General features: G+C 40.1%; 1 protein-coding gene across 2 annotated transcripts in view; it reads right to left on the reverse strand.

Moving 5' to 3' along the window:
* Positions 1–1,475: 1,475 nt before the first annotated feature.
* Positions 1,476–13,259, reverse strand: part of NIPAL3 (NIPA like domain containing 3) — a 60,064-nt gene continuing 48,280 nt past the window's right edge. For both annotated transcript variants that reach the window (XM_074218116.1, XM_074218115.1), the window contains exons 10-12: positions 12,237–12,300; positions 11,227–11,321; positions 1,476–2,077 (exon numbers count right to left, since the gene is read on the reverse strand). In XM_074218116.1, coding sequence (XP_074074217.1) covers positions 1,878–2,077; positions 11,227–11,321; positions 12,237–12,300 — 359 coding nt within the window. In that variant the 3' untranslated portion in view covers positions 1,476–1,877. The remainder of the gene's footprint in view (positions 2,078–11,226; positions 11,322–12,236; positions 12,301–13,259) is intronic.

Below are 13,259 nucleotides of genomic sequence, written 5' to 3' on the forward strand. Positions count from 1 at the left end.
GAAGCTCCATAAGCAATATTATTGCTCCTCTTGTTTATAATGGTTACATAGGTCCTGCTATTGTTAAACAGTCGAGGGAGCTCCCTGATCAATTTGATAAGCTTACCAAAAGCTTCAATTTTAAGGATAAGAGTTGTCCCCTAATCATACGCTGGAAATGGGATTCCTTTAAGGCTGAAGAAGACCTATTTTTGTCTTGGTTTCATTAACTTTAACAACTAACTACAAAATGATTTTATATAATCCTTTTTTTCCTTGGGGCCCATCATCTTGCCACCATATTTGTTTGCTATTCGTGGGTGCTTAAGCCTTGGAAGAGGTGAAGGTGAATCTTTCTTTTTCATAGGCCTCACTGTTTCAAATGTTAATTAATAAACTTTCACATTATGTCTGAATATGTGGGAATCCTAGCTTCTGAATCATAAAATTGGCAAAAATCTGGTTTGTGTTTCCTGAAATAAAGGATGGTGCATATATTTTTCATGGACTACCATGAAATGGTATAGAAGATACTTTCAACATAGATAAGTAGAAAGGGTGGCCAACTGGGCCAGGGAGGATCCCCAAAATGGGGGCATGACATAGGCCTTGGCATAGCAAAAGATCTAAAGGAGAGGCAGGGAACATCTGACCTGTTGGAAATCATCTGATCTGGCATTGCTAAGTCAACTGCAGGGAGAACTCAAAATTCAATAAATCTAGAAATTTTTTTAAGGGTGTACTAATTAAATGTTTGACTAAATAGAGTAGGCTAATTTTGAAGTTGATAATTTTTTATGACCTGCAAATGATGTTATAAATATCCAAATGGCTTTTGGCAGAAAAAAAGTTCCCCACTCCTGTCTAAAGGAATGATCCAGTGGGTAGATGGGTAGCTGGAAGGATACAGACAACTATGCCACAAATGAGAATTATGTAGGGAGAATGCACCCAGATGAACTCAGAAATCCAAATTCAACTCATTGACTTTCTTTTTGACATCTGGCTATTGCTCAGCTGTTGACTTCCCAGCTCCTAAATTTGGAAAAAAAAAATCATAGAGCTATTTGCAGTACAAAGTAAGTTTCAGATCCATATGGATACTAGATACAAATTTAGAGACACTGGCATGTTTTTCTCCCCCTGGAAAGAATATCTGTGACCTTAGGAACACAAGGTTGGGTCTGCCTATCACCTGTCTTTTGTTTTACATTGCATTTACATAAATTACAGACTGCCCAATCAAAAACTTTTACCCAGAGTGCCAGTCAGGTACCCTGTCATTATACACAATTGATCACAAACAGAAAACTGAGAAAGATATTTGGAGACTGGTCATGCATTTGAGTTAGGACAAGACTAGAAGATTAGAAGCATACTTCATTGTGTGTCTCAACCTCAGCCGGGAGGCTTCAGTTTGCTTAATAAATCAACATTTATTAAGTACTATAATTTTTTAGCCATTGTGCTAAGCTCTGGAAGTAAGTAGCACACAGTAATCTTTCACCATTTATTTAGGCAGATGCATAACTGTCATGTAAGATGTGAGATCCTGGAAGGAAAAAAACACACACACAGCTGATGTGTGCTCCTTATTGCAACCCAAAATACTGTGTTTAGTTTTTTTTTTGTCTTGTTTTGCTTTTGCCTTTTTCTATGCAACAGTTCAATCACAGAAGACCAATACAACTTGCTGTTGGTTTAAGACAAATGACTTCTGAGTTCCCGGCTCTCTTGTTGAAAAACAAAAAACTCCCCAAAACTTGGAAAAGCAAGTTGAAGCCCAATAGTTTTAAGCCCTGGTCAACTCAGCTATAACAGACTGGAAAGCCCAGGTAATAAATAAACAAACCCCTCCCGGACACAGGGCTGGATTTCAGTTTCTTTCAAGGCCTTACTCATTCCCTCTTTGTATGTTCCAGGACACGGTAGGGAGGCGCAGAGAAGGATTTCGAGCTGTGTTCTTCTTGCATGACAGGAAGGGTGGCAGGTGTGTAGATCTCAGAAACGTTATCATTGTTCTCCAGGGCGCCATAGGAAAAGGAAGTTTTGAGGTCAGGCTGGACGGTCATTCCTTTGTCGTGTATATTCTGCATACCTGAAAAGAAGTTCATTTTTTTTTTCCCAAAGAGGATCCTAATTGGGGTGTGTGGGTGGGGGGAATTGGAATACATCTTCACCCCAGCCACTGGCTAATTAGAGAACTAAGCATGTACATTGGCAATTTCCTGAGCGCTTTGGATTTCAAGGGAAGACCTACAAAGGCAACTTTGGAAAAGTACAGTTGCTTAGCAACAGTAGACGAATCTTTCAGAAATTATGCAGAAAAGCCAGATGCTGTCAAAAGAAGCCACCAGTGGGTACCAAATGCAGAGGTTCATCTGCTTTGGCAGAAAATGACTTTGGGAATTAGGAGAGGGCCTTGCACAAAGTAGATGCTCAAGAAATGAATGCTGAATAAAATGTAGAATTAAAAGAAGGCCGCTGGCCCTGGAGTCAAATCCTGCCTTTGACATTTATTAGGGAGTATGGTGGAAAGAGAACTGGAAGAAGACTCAGGTTCAAATCTTGCCTCAAATTCAAACCGGCTGAGTGACCCTAAGCAAGTCATTTAACTTATCTCAACCTTAATTTCTCCAGCTATAAAATGAGGAAAAACAATATCATTACTTCACAGGGTTATGCGTAGAGGTGTGCTGGAGCCAGTCTCAACTGGCTGGTGAGAGCTGATTGTGAAATTTTCAGTGTGAGCATTTTGGGGGTTTGGAAATTGGCAAAAGCTGCAAAGTGGGGCTTGGTTTTATTGTTAGTGGATTGTCTAGATTTAACAAAGTGATGGGAAAAATACCAACAATGTAGGTTAAACTTAAAAATATGTTGTGCATACAATTTTTTTTTCCCAGAGAACTGTTTGTTAAACACTTCCCAGGATCCCCTGGATATGAAAGTTAAATGAGACAATATAAGTAGAGCATCTTGAAAAACTTAGATTGAGATAAAAAGTTAGCTAACATTGCTACCAGTGTAGCTTTGGGCAAATCACTTAACCTTCTCTGGGCCTCATCTATACAATGAAGAGGTGAGAGTAGATGTCTCTAAAGTTCCAGTTAGTTCTACATCAATGATCCCATGGAATCACTGATGAAGCAGGTGGATGTCACAGTGGTTAGGATTGAACTTGTGAGTCAAAACCGAGTTCAAAAATTACCTCAGGAACTTAATAACTGTGTGACATGGGTCGAGTCACTTTAACTTACCTTTAGCCTCAATTTCCTCATCTGGGCAATGGGGATAATAATAGCCCATCTCCCTAGGGTCATTGTGAGGATCAAATGAGAGAACATCTATAAAGTGCTCTGCAAACCTTAAAGAGTTATATAAATGCTAGCTACTATTATTGCTCACAACAGAAATTCATATAACATTTGTTTTGGATAATTTCTGTGTTATACAATCATAGTCAACATTTATAGAACAACTTTAAAGATCGCTAGAACCTTCTATCTACCTTGGGATGAGGAAACTGAGGCAAGTTTCTTGCTCAGGGTCATACAACCAGTAAGTTTCTGAGGCCATATATGAACTCAGGTCTTCCTGACTCCAGGCACTCTATGCCCTGGACAACTGAGATGCTCGTTAAGTCACAGAGATCCAGTGCTCCCCGACAGACCCAAGAAGAGAGTAAATTCCTAGTGAAGCACTCTACCATGTAATTCTTCCGTGTGACATTTGAACCCAATGACCAAGTCAGAGTGGCGTTTGCATTAGTGATGGGAGTCTACCCAAAAGATCTCTAGAGGGTTTCTGGACCCCTCTACAGTGGTTTTCTGATTTAGAAATTTCTGGTCCTGTCTTGAAATCTATAATGCAATGGTGGAAAAATATGGAAGTAACTTTTGTGATAGACTTATCATAAAGAATGTGATCCACCCGTGACAGAGTTGTTGGTGTTGGAACAAAGACTCAAGCACATTTTTTATTATTATTATTTTGGGGGGGTGCAGGGCAAATGGGGCTGGGTGGCCTGCCTGGGGCCGCACAGCAGGGTAATCATTGGGTGTCTGAGGCCGGATTTGGACCCGAGTACTCCTGGCTCAAGGGCCAGTGCTCTGTCTGCCACCCAGTCACCCCTACTATTATTACTATTTTATTTTATTTTGGGTCTTTTTTTTTTCTTTATTCTTTTGGTTTTTGCAGGGCAGTGGGGTTGGGGTGGCTTGCATGTCACACGGCTGGGTGATTGTTGTGTGTATGGGGCCGGATGTGGGCTCAGGTGTTCATGGTTCCAGGGCTGGTGCTCCGTCCATTGTGCCACCTGGCCATACCTACAATTATTACTATTATTTTTTTTATTTTAATTTTTTCTCTTTACTTTATCGCTCAAGTGAGTTTATATTTATGGGGGGAGGGGGTATTTCATTTACTCTTAAACAAGAATATTATATTAATGTATAAAAAACATTATTTGTACAAAATGAGAATAAATATTATATAAAAAATAATTAGTTACTGAGACAAAAAAAGAAAAAAGAAAACATCTTATTATGTAATTTTGCTATCTCTTATATTTTATTTTTCCCCCTACAAGAATATGATTTCTCTCTCAACACATTCAACTTAGGTCAATGTATAGCATGGAAACAATGTAAAGACTAACAAACTGCTTTCTGTGGAGGGCTGGGGGAGGGAGGAAGCGAGATTATGGGAAAAATTGTAAAATTCAAAAATAAATAAATAAATATATTTATAGTTTGAAAATCCAATTTATGTGCTTGTGATGGCATCACCTCCCTGATGTAATAGTCTTCTTTGAGAACAAAGGATAAACATCATTAAATTAAAATTTCTGAGGTAGGATTTGAACCTAGATCTTAACTATAAACCCAATTCTCTACTGTACCACCTAGCAGATAAAAATGAGATATTGAGTTTTTTCCATAAATATGCTTCATTTTTGAACTTCCTGTCTTTCTTCATTGCACAAAACGACTGCAGTTCATTTCAGGGCACATTTTAGATCTAACTTGAAGGGGAAGTTATCACTGGATTTGGGGTTTGAAGGGGCCTAAATTATCACTTAATCCAACCTTGTATTTTTTTTTTGAATATCCTTCTGGGAGGCAATTGGGATTAAGTGACTTGCCCAGTGTCACACTGGTATTATGTATCTAAGGTCATATTTGAACTCAGGTCCTCCTGATTCTAGGTCCTCTATCCACTGTACCAATTCACTATCCCAAACCCCTTTATTTTTGACAAGTAAGGGAACTGAATCTCACTGAGGTAAAATAAAATAGCTTGGCTTAGGGGCTAGAAGGCTGCAGCTGGGAGTCAGGAAGAACCGAGTTCAAATCCTTTGATATTTGGATTCTATGGGACAATGGGTATGTCATCTCAGCTCATTAAGCCTCAGTTTCTTTATTTGTAAAATGAGGATAATAAACCCTGCAGCCCAGGGCCATGGGGAGAGGTCATGCTTTTAAAGTGGTTTGAAAAATTTACATCATTATAAAATGCCAGTTATTATTATAGAGTGACTTGCCCAAGGTCACATTGTAGAAAATTAAGGAGTCAGGTCAAGAATTTGGAAATAGCCTCTCTGACTTCCAATAGAATCTAGTTTTTACTTGTGTTATGGTTCCCCCTCCCCAACTCATTTCTTTGTTCCTCAAAACTCTCCTCTACCATAGGGAGCTAGTGAGCTCAAATGTGCCTTTGATTTTTAAAGAGATTCCTGCTTTGGGGGGTTGCCTAAATATTCTGTGATTGTTATGACATTCACTTAGATGTCATTGAAAAACAGGTAGTGGCTAATGTAAGCATATCCCTTATCATGTCTCTCTGTTTCACAGTAACTCCCAGAGACAGCTAAGTGGCACCATAGTGGATAGAGCACTGGAGTGAGGAAGACCTGAGTTCAAATTCAGCTTTACACACTTATTAGCTAGTGTGATCCTAGATGAGACCACTGCTTACCATAGTTTCCTAAACTGCAAAATGGGGATAAAAATAGTACTACCTCCCAGGGTTATTGTAAAGATCAAATGGGATAATGTATATTATATATCTATATCAATATCTATATATTATATGTATATAAAGTATTTGACATGGTGCCTGGAAGGACTTGGGACTAGTCTTTCCAATGCCATTTTTGAAATCCTACAATCCTGGGAACAATGGATAAACAGAGTCGAGAGATATGGTTCCTATGGTTCAAGAAAGAACTTCCATGCAAGGGGAGTTGTCCGACAATGGAAGTGCTATCTTGGGTGATAGTGGACAAACCCACCACTGGAGGGCAAAATCTAGATGACCACTTGCCATGTGCCTTTTTTATGCCTCAGTTTCCTCATCTGTAAGATGAAAAGGTGGCCTGTATGATCTGTAAGCCAATAATTGGCTTCCTGTTTAGACAGAGAGTAGATGAGTAAGGTTGGATTATTGTGATTTCTTCGGACTACAGGCTGGACTAGATGGTCTCTGAAATGATCAGCGGGGTGGCTAGGTGGCCTGGGGGTAGAACACTGCACTTCTAGTCAGGAAGATCCAAATTCAAATCTTTCCTCAGAAAAGTCATTAAATGACTGGGCAAGTCATTTAAGCTGTGTGTCTCAATTTCCTCATGAGATTATGGAATTCCAGTTCTCTTCTATCTCTAAAATCTATGATACTATCTTTCTATCCAACTGTAAGAGCCTGTTATTCTGAGAAATCAATAAATATGTTACTGCTAATTGTCTTAATTTGTATTTCTCTTAGTATCATCAGTGGTTTGGAGCAGTTTTCATAAGATTGCTGATAGTTTGCTTTTCTTCATTTGAGAACTGTTCCTCTCCCTTGATCATTTTTTTTCTTAAGGACTAGCTTCTGCTTTTTTTTTTTTATATATTTATATCAATTCCCCATTGATTTAGGATAGTAGATCTCATCAGAAGTTTACTGCAAAGATACACTCCTACCCCTCTACTTTCCTTTTCTACTTTTTTTTGAGGTTTTTGCAAATGGGGTTAAGTGGCTTTGCCCAAGGCCACACAGCTAGGTAATTATTAAGTGTCTGAGGCCAGATTTGAACTCAGGAACTTCTGACTCCAGGGCCAGTGCTTTATCCACTGTGTCACCTAGCTGCCCCTCCCTTTCTACTTCTTTTATTCAGTCATTTTTTCAGCCATATCTGATTCTTCATGACTCCATTTGGGGTTTTCTTGGCAGAGATATTCTATCATTTCCTTCTCTAACTCATTTTACAGATAAGGAAACTGAGGTAAACAGGGTTAAGTGATTTGCACAGTCACACAGCTAGTATGTGTCTGAGACCATATTTGAACTCATGCCAAGCACTCTATCCACTGTGTTGTCTCTCTTCTACTTCTAGCCCACCAATTTTGTTTGTGAGAAACCTTTTTCTTTATTATAATCAAATTGGTTTGTTCCAGGGCTCTACAGATCTCTTCTATGCCCCACTCAGAAATTTCTTCAAGACTCAGTTGTAGAGGTGGGGCAGTCGCCCAAGATGCAGGCTGGGTGGTTGGCCATTTCCCAGCTGATGGATGGGAAAGGATGGTCCTCAAAAGAAGAGCCTCTGAAACAGCAGTGAGTCCTGGGGCAGTGAATTCCCCACAGCAGCTGTCTTCTGTGACCAGTCTGTCTCTGGGAACTCAGGGTCACTGTTTTCTTTACATTTGGAGGGCCGTTCCTAATCAGCATCATGGGCTCACGTGCCAGGCCTCTCTATCTGCTTTCTATTTACCTATTTGGACTGCTCCTCTGTTCGTGGCCCCAAATAGTCAACAAAAGAGGACACTGACTTGCCTAGATTATCACCAGATCACAGACTTAGATCTGGAAGGTATCTCAGAACCCATCTAGTTCATCCTGCCCTCATTTTACAGAAGGAGATGAGGCCCATGGAGGTGATATGACTTATTACATTATAAGTACCATAAGAAGGGGGATTTGACCCTGGTTCTCTGACTCCAGATCCAGTGCTCTTTCCATCATACAACACAAAAAAAACCACAGGTGTGGCAAAGATCTGCAAATGGGAGGTCAATGGACAGGTAATCCAGAGACTAGCTTTTTTAGCAGGAAATGGTGCCTAGGGCTTGCCATATGATTCAGGGGAGAGCTCAAGGTAATTCAGCCTCAGTGTTGAATCATCTGGGTTCTCACTTGCTCCCATTACTTAGTCATGGTGGTCAAGGGATCTGGTGTTCTCTAAGTCATGGCCAGCCTAGCATAAGCTCAAGCAGGTCCTACTTAAGCTGGAAGGCTTTCAGAATAGGTCAGGGGGCAGACAAACTGTCTATCTCCTGAGGTCCAGTCTGGCTAAGTTTAGAGACACTTGTTAACAGAATATTGTCTCCAGAGGTGGCTTTTTTCCTTTTTTCTTTCTTTCTTTCTTTTCTTTTTTTTTTTGGCCATTGCAACTCATGAAATTGTCCATTAAGGGCATGGTAAGGGGTGGGATGGGAAGGAAGAAAGGATGACCTGCATCAGTGATGGGGGAAGGTCCACACTGATGAGATCATGTATTTTTCAAGGAATCCAAGTAAGGACACACACACACACGCACACACACACACACATATATATATATATATACACACACATACACACAGAGAATAATACCTCACCTCCTCACCTATCTGGATCTTAGCTGAGAAACAAGGAAGGAAACATATAAGGCCTCTAAGCAGCCAAAAGAGACACCCCACAGTCCATGCACCAAAGCTCATGCATCTTCACCAGAGATACTGGACTTCAGAGTAGCAAGGGAGAGCCCCGCTGCCTAGCCTCTAACTTCCAGACCCACCGAAGGTTAGAAGCAGCCAATCAGAAAGAAGGAAGCTGGAAAAAGGGGGTGACTACAGGCAGGCACATTGACATCAACAGAGGAGAGAAAAAAAACATCACTAGCAAAAGCAGATACAAGAATTCACTAAAGCACAGCAGTTTGGGACCAGTTAGCCTAGGGGCAAAAAGTCCTATACACCTCAACAGTCTGAGGGCATCACTATATTCTAGCAAGGTTAATAATTACAGGTGTTCAGAATGATGACCCAGAGTCAAACAGAGGGTTAAATTATCTTCAGCATCCTCTGTTTAAGAAGACAGGGAAATGCATAAGACATTTGGTTATTTTAAAATAACAACTGATATTTATATAGCCCTTTAAAGTTCACCAAATAACATCTATGACATTCTGTGGCTCTTGTCAACACCCAAAGAGACAAACATACATGGGACTGTGAGTTACTTGAGAGCAGGGGCTGCTGTTTACCTTTTTTGTCTCTTCAGCACTCAGACAATACTTAGTATATATAGTAAGTGTTTAATAAATGTTTGTTGATTTGAATGGACTTATAGGCATTATGTAATCCCCATTTTACAGATGAGGAAATGGAAGCTGAGGTGACTAAGCTCAATGTTGAGGATGAAGGCAGACTTGAGTAAGGCAGGAAGCCTGGGGTCAAAATTTGCTTCTGATGACTCCTAGCTGCATTATGCTGGACAAGTGACTCACCTCAGTTTCCCCATTTGTAAGATGAGGGAATTGACTAGATGATGGTCCTTTTCTAGCTTTGAATCTATGATCCTAGGTAGATTTGAAACCTAGGCTTTCCTGGCTCCAATTCCAAAGTTTTATCCATTATGCTCTCCTTTCCTTTCTTTCTTTCCTCCTTTCTCTCTCCCTACCACTCTCTCTCTCTCTCTCTCTCTCTCTCCCTCTTTCTTTTTTCCTCTCTCCACATCTCTTTTCCTCTTCCATTCTCCCTGTTTTTCTTTCCTTTTCTTCTCCCTTTCCCTCTTTCCTTCATTCTCTATCTCTTTTCCTCTCTTCCCATCTTTTTTTCCTCTTCCCCTCTACCTGTCTTTCCTTTTCTTTCCCTTCTCTCCCTCTGTTTTCTTCTTTCTCTCCCTATCTCTTTTTCCTTCTCTCACTTCTCTCTTTCTTCTATTTCTTTCCTTCCCTCTCCCATTTCTTTCCCTCCCCTCTGTCCCCCCACCTGGCTTCCTCTTTCTCCTTTTTTCCATTCTCCCCTCAACGTTCTCCCTCTCTTCTCCCCCCCCCCCTCTGAAATTTAGCATTTCCTTCAATTATTCAAAAACATTATTCTGAGAAAGGATCTCTAGGCTTCATCATACCACCAAAAGGGTCCAGGACCCAAAAAAGGCTGCTCTAGAACCACAGGATTTAGCATGAGAAGCACCTCTGAGATCATCTGGGGTCTAACCTAACCTTCTTATTTGCAATGAGAAAACACAGACCAAGATAGAATGTAGGGACTCCCTTGGGGTCAAACAGGGGTTGAGGAAATCTCTGCATGTTACAAGGAGGCAGCTCAGTGGCACAATCAATGGGGTGCTGCCAGGCTTGGAGCCAGATGTACTCAAGTTCAAATTCTGGGTCAGACATTTATTATATTATTGATCTGGTATGTCATATAATTTCCCTCAGCCTCAGTTTCTCCAAGTAGAAAATGGAAGGATGAGGTAGACTTAAAAGTCTTTCAATCTGTCAACTCTCTCTAGCTCTAAATCTCAACCATCTGGAAGAACACTGACTATTCAGAATGATTTCCATCGAAGGTCTTCATGGACTAGATTTTCATACATTAGGCAATAATTCCATCAAGGGAGACAGATATTTTTTCCCTCCAATAGACAAAATGCAAAACATGGAGGAAAAAGGATGTAGATTCTGAGGAGTTGGGGTTTGTTTAGAAAATAATAATGGGGTGAGGGGGGCTTGAAACAAAATACTTAATAAAAATTAACTGAGACATCAACAAAATGGCTGTGGGCCTGGAGTCAGGAAGACCTGAGTTCAAATCTGACCTTAGATACTATTAGCTATGTGACCTAGGGCAAGTTATTTCACTTCTTTCTGCCTCAGTTTCTTCAACTGTAAAATGAAAATAATAATAGTAGCCACCTTCCAAGGCTGTTTTGAGAATCTTCATGTTTGTAAAATGTACAAAGCACAGTGTCTGTGTATGTAGAAGATGCTACATAAATGAGTATTCCCTTTCCTTCCCTTCCACCATGTTTCCATGAGCCCATGGAGGGAAAAAGAACCATGGGGAAAAAACCAGGAATGACATGACAGCTCAGCTAAACTTTTGTGGGCAAAGCACTCAGGCACCTCCCCTCCCCTCTTCTCCACCCCTTTTCCCCCCACCCCCTTTCACTCCCACCCCCTCAGCCTCATTCCACACAGTCATAGGATGAGGAAAGGGTTACCTGGCATGGCATCCATGGAAATGTAGGGTTCAAATGGAATGGCCTTCTTTCTGTTCCTTGTGATCAGGAAGACTCCCAAGAAGGCAACGAGGCAACTGAGGAGAGCAGATAAGATGAGAAATGAGATCCAGCCACCAGCCAGACCAAAACTGAGACTTCTAATTCTAAGAGTTGGAGAGGACGCGATGACCACTGCCCTCCCCAATCCCCGCCCAGGGAGACAAGATAGGGAGCAGATTTGGGGTCATCAACAAGGAGCAGCATTTCTAAGAGAATAATGACCGCCTACCTCAGCCCCCTTCCTGCCAACTCTACCTTAAGTAGTAATTAGGAGAAAGAATTCAGTCCCAGAGTGGGCCTGGGACTGAATGATGGGGAAATGAGATTTTGAAAAAGGAAACTTTTGGGGAATGGGATAAAACCTTTTGGGAAAACTTTGTACTCTCCTGCGAGAGACGATTTCTCAATTTCTAGAATTTTTTTGTGGTTTAAAATGATTCTTCCAACTCTAAGGTCAATGAATCCAATCTCTTTATTTTACAGATGAGAAGATGGAGCTCAGGTCAAGTGATGTGCCCAAGGTGATATAGGCAGTGACCAACTAAGAGGTAGGATTTGAACTCGGGTTTTTTGGTTCTGTGTGAGAGTCTCATGACTGAGGAATAGCTGAATGTGGTACCTGAATGTAAAGGGATTCTAATTGGGCCCTACAGAGAGGAGATCTTCAGAAAGAGTTTCATGAATTCAGGCAGAGTTTAGAAAAGGGTAATTTTGGAAAGTGGGCTGAGTTTAGAGGAAGGCATATGGGGACAATTACAACAATGGATTATTGCATACAGTCACAGGGTTTGTCATTCTGTCTGCTGCTTTTTCTTAATGGTTGCTTTTCCTTGTTATAAGGGATAAAATGATGAAATGATATTGGTATGAAAAACAAAAAAGCAAAATAGGGTTTAAAAAAATTAAACTCTATATTTGTGTGCAGGCCACGAGGACGGGCTTTAACTTACCCAAGGGCAAACATACATATGTGGAGAGCATCTTCACCAATGAAATCCAAGTAAAATGTTGCTCCTAACCAAAAAAAAAACCCCATATCATATGTTTAAGTGCTTTTCTTTAACATAATTTTAAAAAATCATAATATTCATAGTGACATTTTGATTATGGAAACAGTTGATAGATATATCCAGTAATTGAGACTGAACAAACTGTGGTACTTGAATTGTAACAGAATATGACTGTGATGACAAATGTGATAAATAGAGAAGCCTGGATAGACTTACCTGAACTTATGTAAAACAAAGTAAGCAAAACCAGAACAATACATACAATGACTACCAGGATATCGAACAACTGAACATGAATGATGTGAAATTACAAAGAACAATTGTAGCGCCAAAGAAGAGAGCTGAGAAAACCCATCCCTCTTCCTACTTCCTGTTCAGCTCCTTTGCAGAGGTTTGGGGTCCACAGATGGAGAACATATTTTTTTGAACGGTTGACTGGTTCTGCTGGATTTTTTTCTCTTATCTTCCTCTTTATCTTAAAAAGAATTCTTTGTTATACGGAATGGTTCTCTGGGGGAAGGAGGAGGATTAGGGGAAAATCTAAGCAATTTAAAATTAAATAAAGAAATTTTTTTAAATAAAAAAACTAAATTTCAACAAAAAACAATCAAGCACAAAATAAAAGGTAAAACTGTTTTTTTTTAAATTCCCATCTCCCAAGCCTTCAATAAGGCAGAACCAAAGGAATTAACAACTAACAAATAAGTAAAGAAAACATGTTTGTCTACTGAGTTCTCTTAACATTAATAAAAGATATCTACATGAAAATCATGCATCTAGAACTGGGAGGGACCTTAGAAACCATATAGTTCAAATCCTTTATTTTACAGATGGGCAAACAAGACCTGGAGAGTGACTTGTCCAAGATCACAAAGTCTGTGTTAGAGACTAGATTGGAAACTGAGTAAATTTAAGATTGGCAAGGCACTTCATGTCTCTGATCTCTTTTGAGTGAATCTCACA

The sequence above is a fragment of the Macrotis lagotis genome, chromosome 1, assembly GCF_037893015.1.
Source record: "Macrotis lagotis isolate mMagLag1 chromosome 1, bilby.v1.9.chrom.fasta, whole genome shotgun sequence".
Lineage (NCBI taxonomy): Eukaryota > Metazoa > Chordata > Mammalia > Peramelemorphia > Peramelidae > Macrotis > Macrotis lagotis.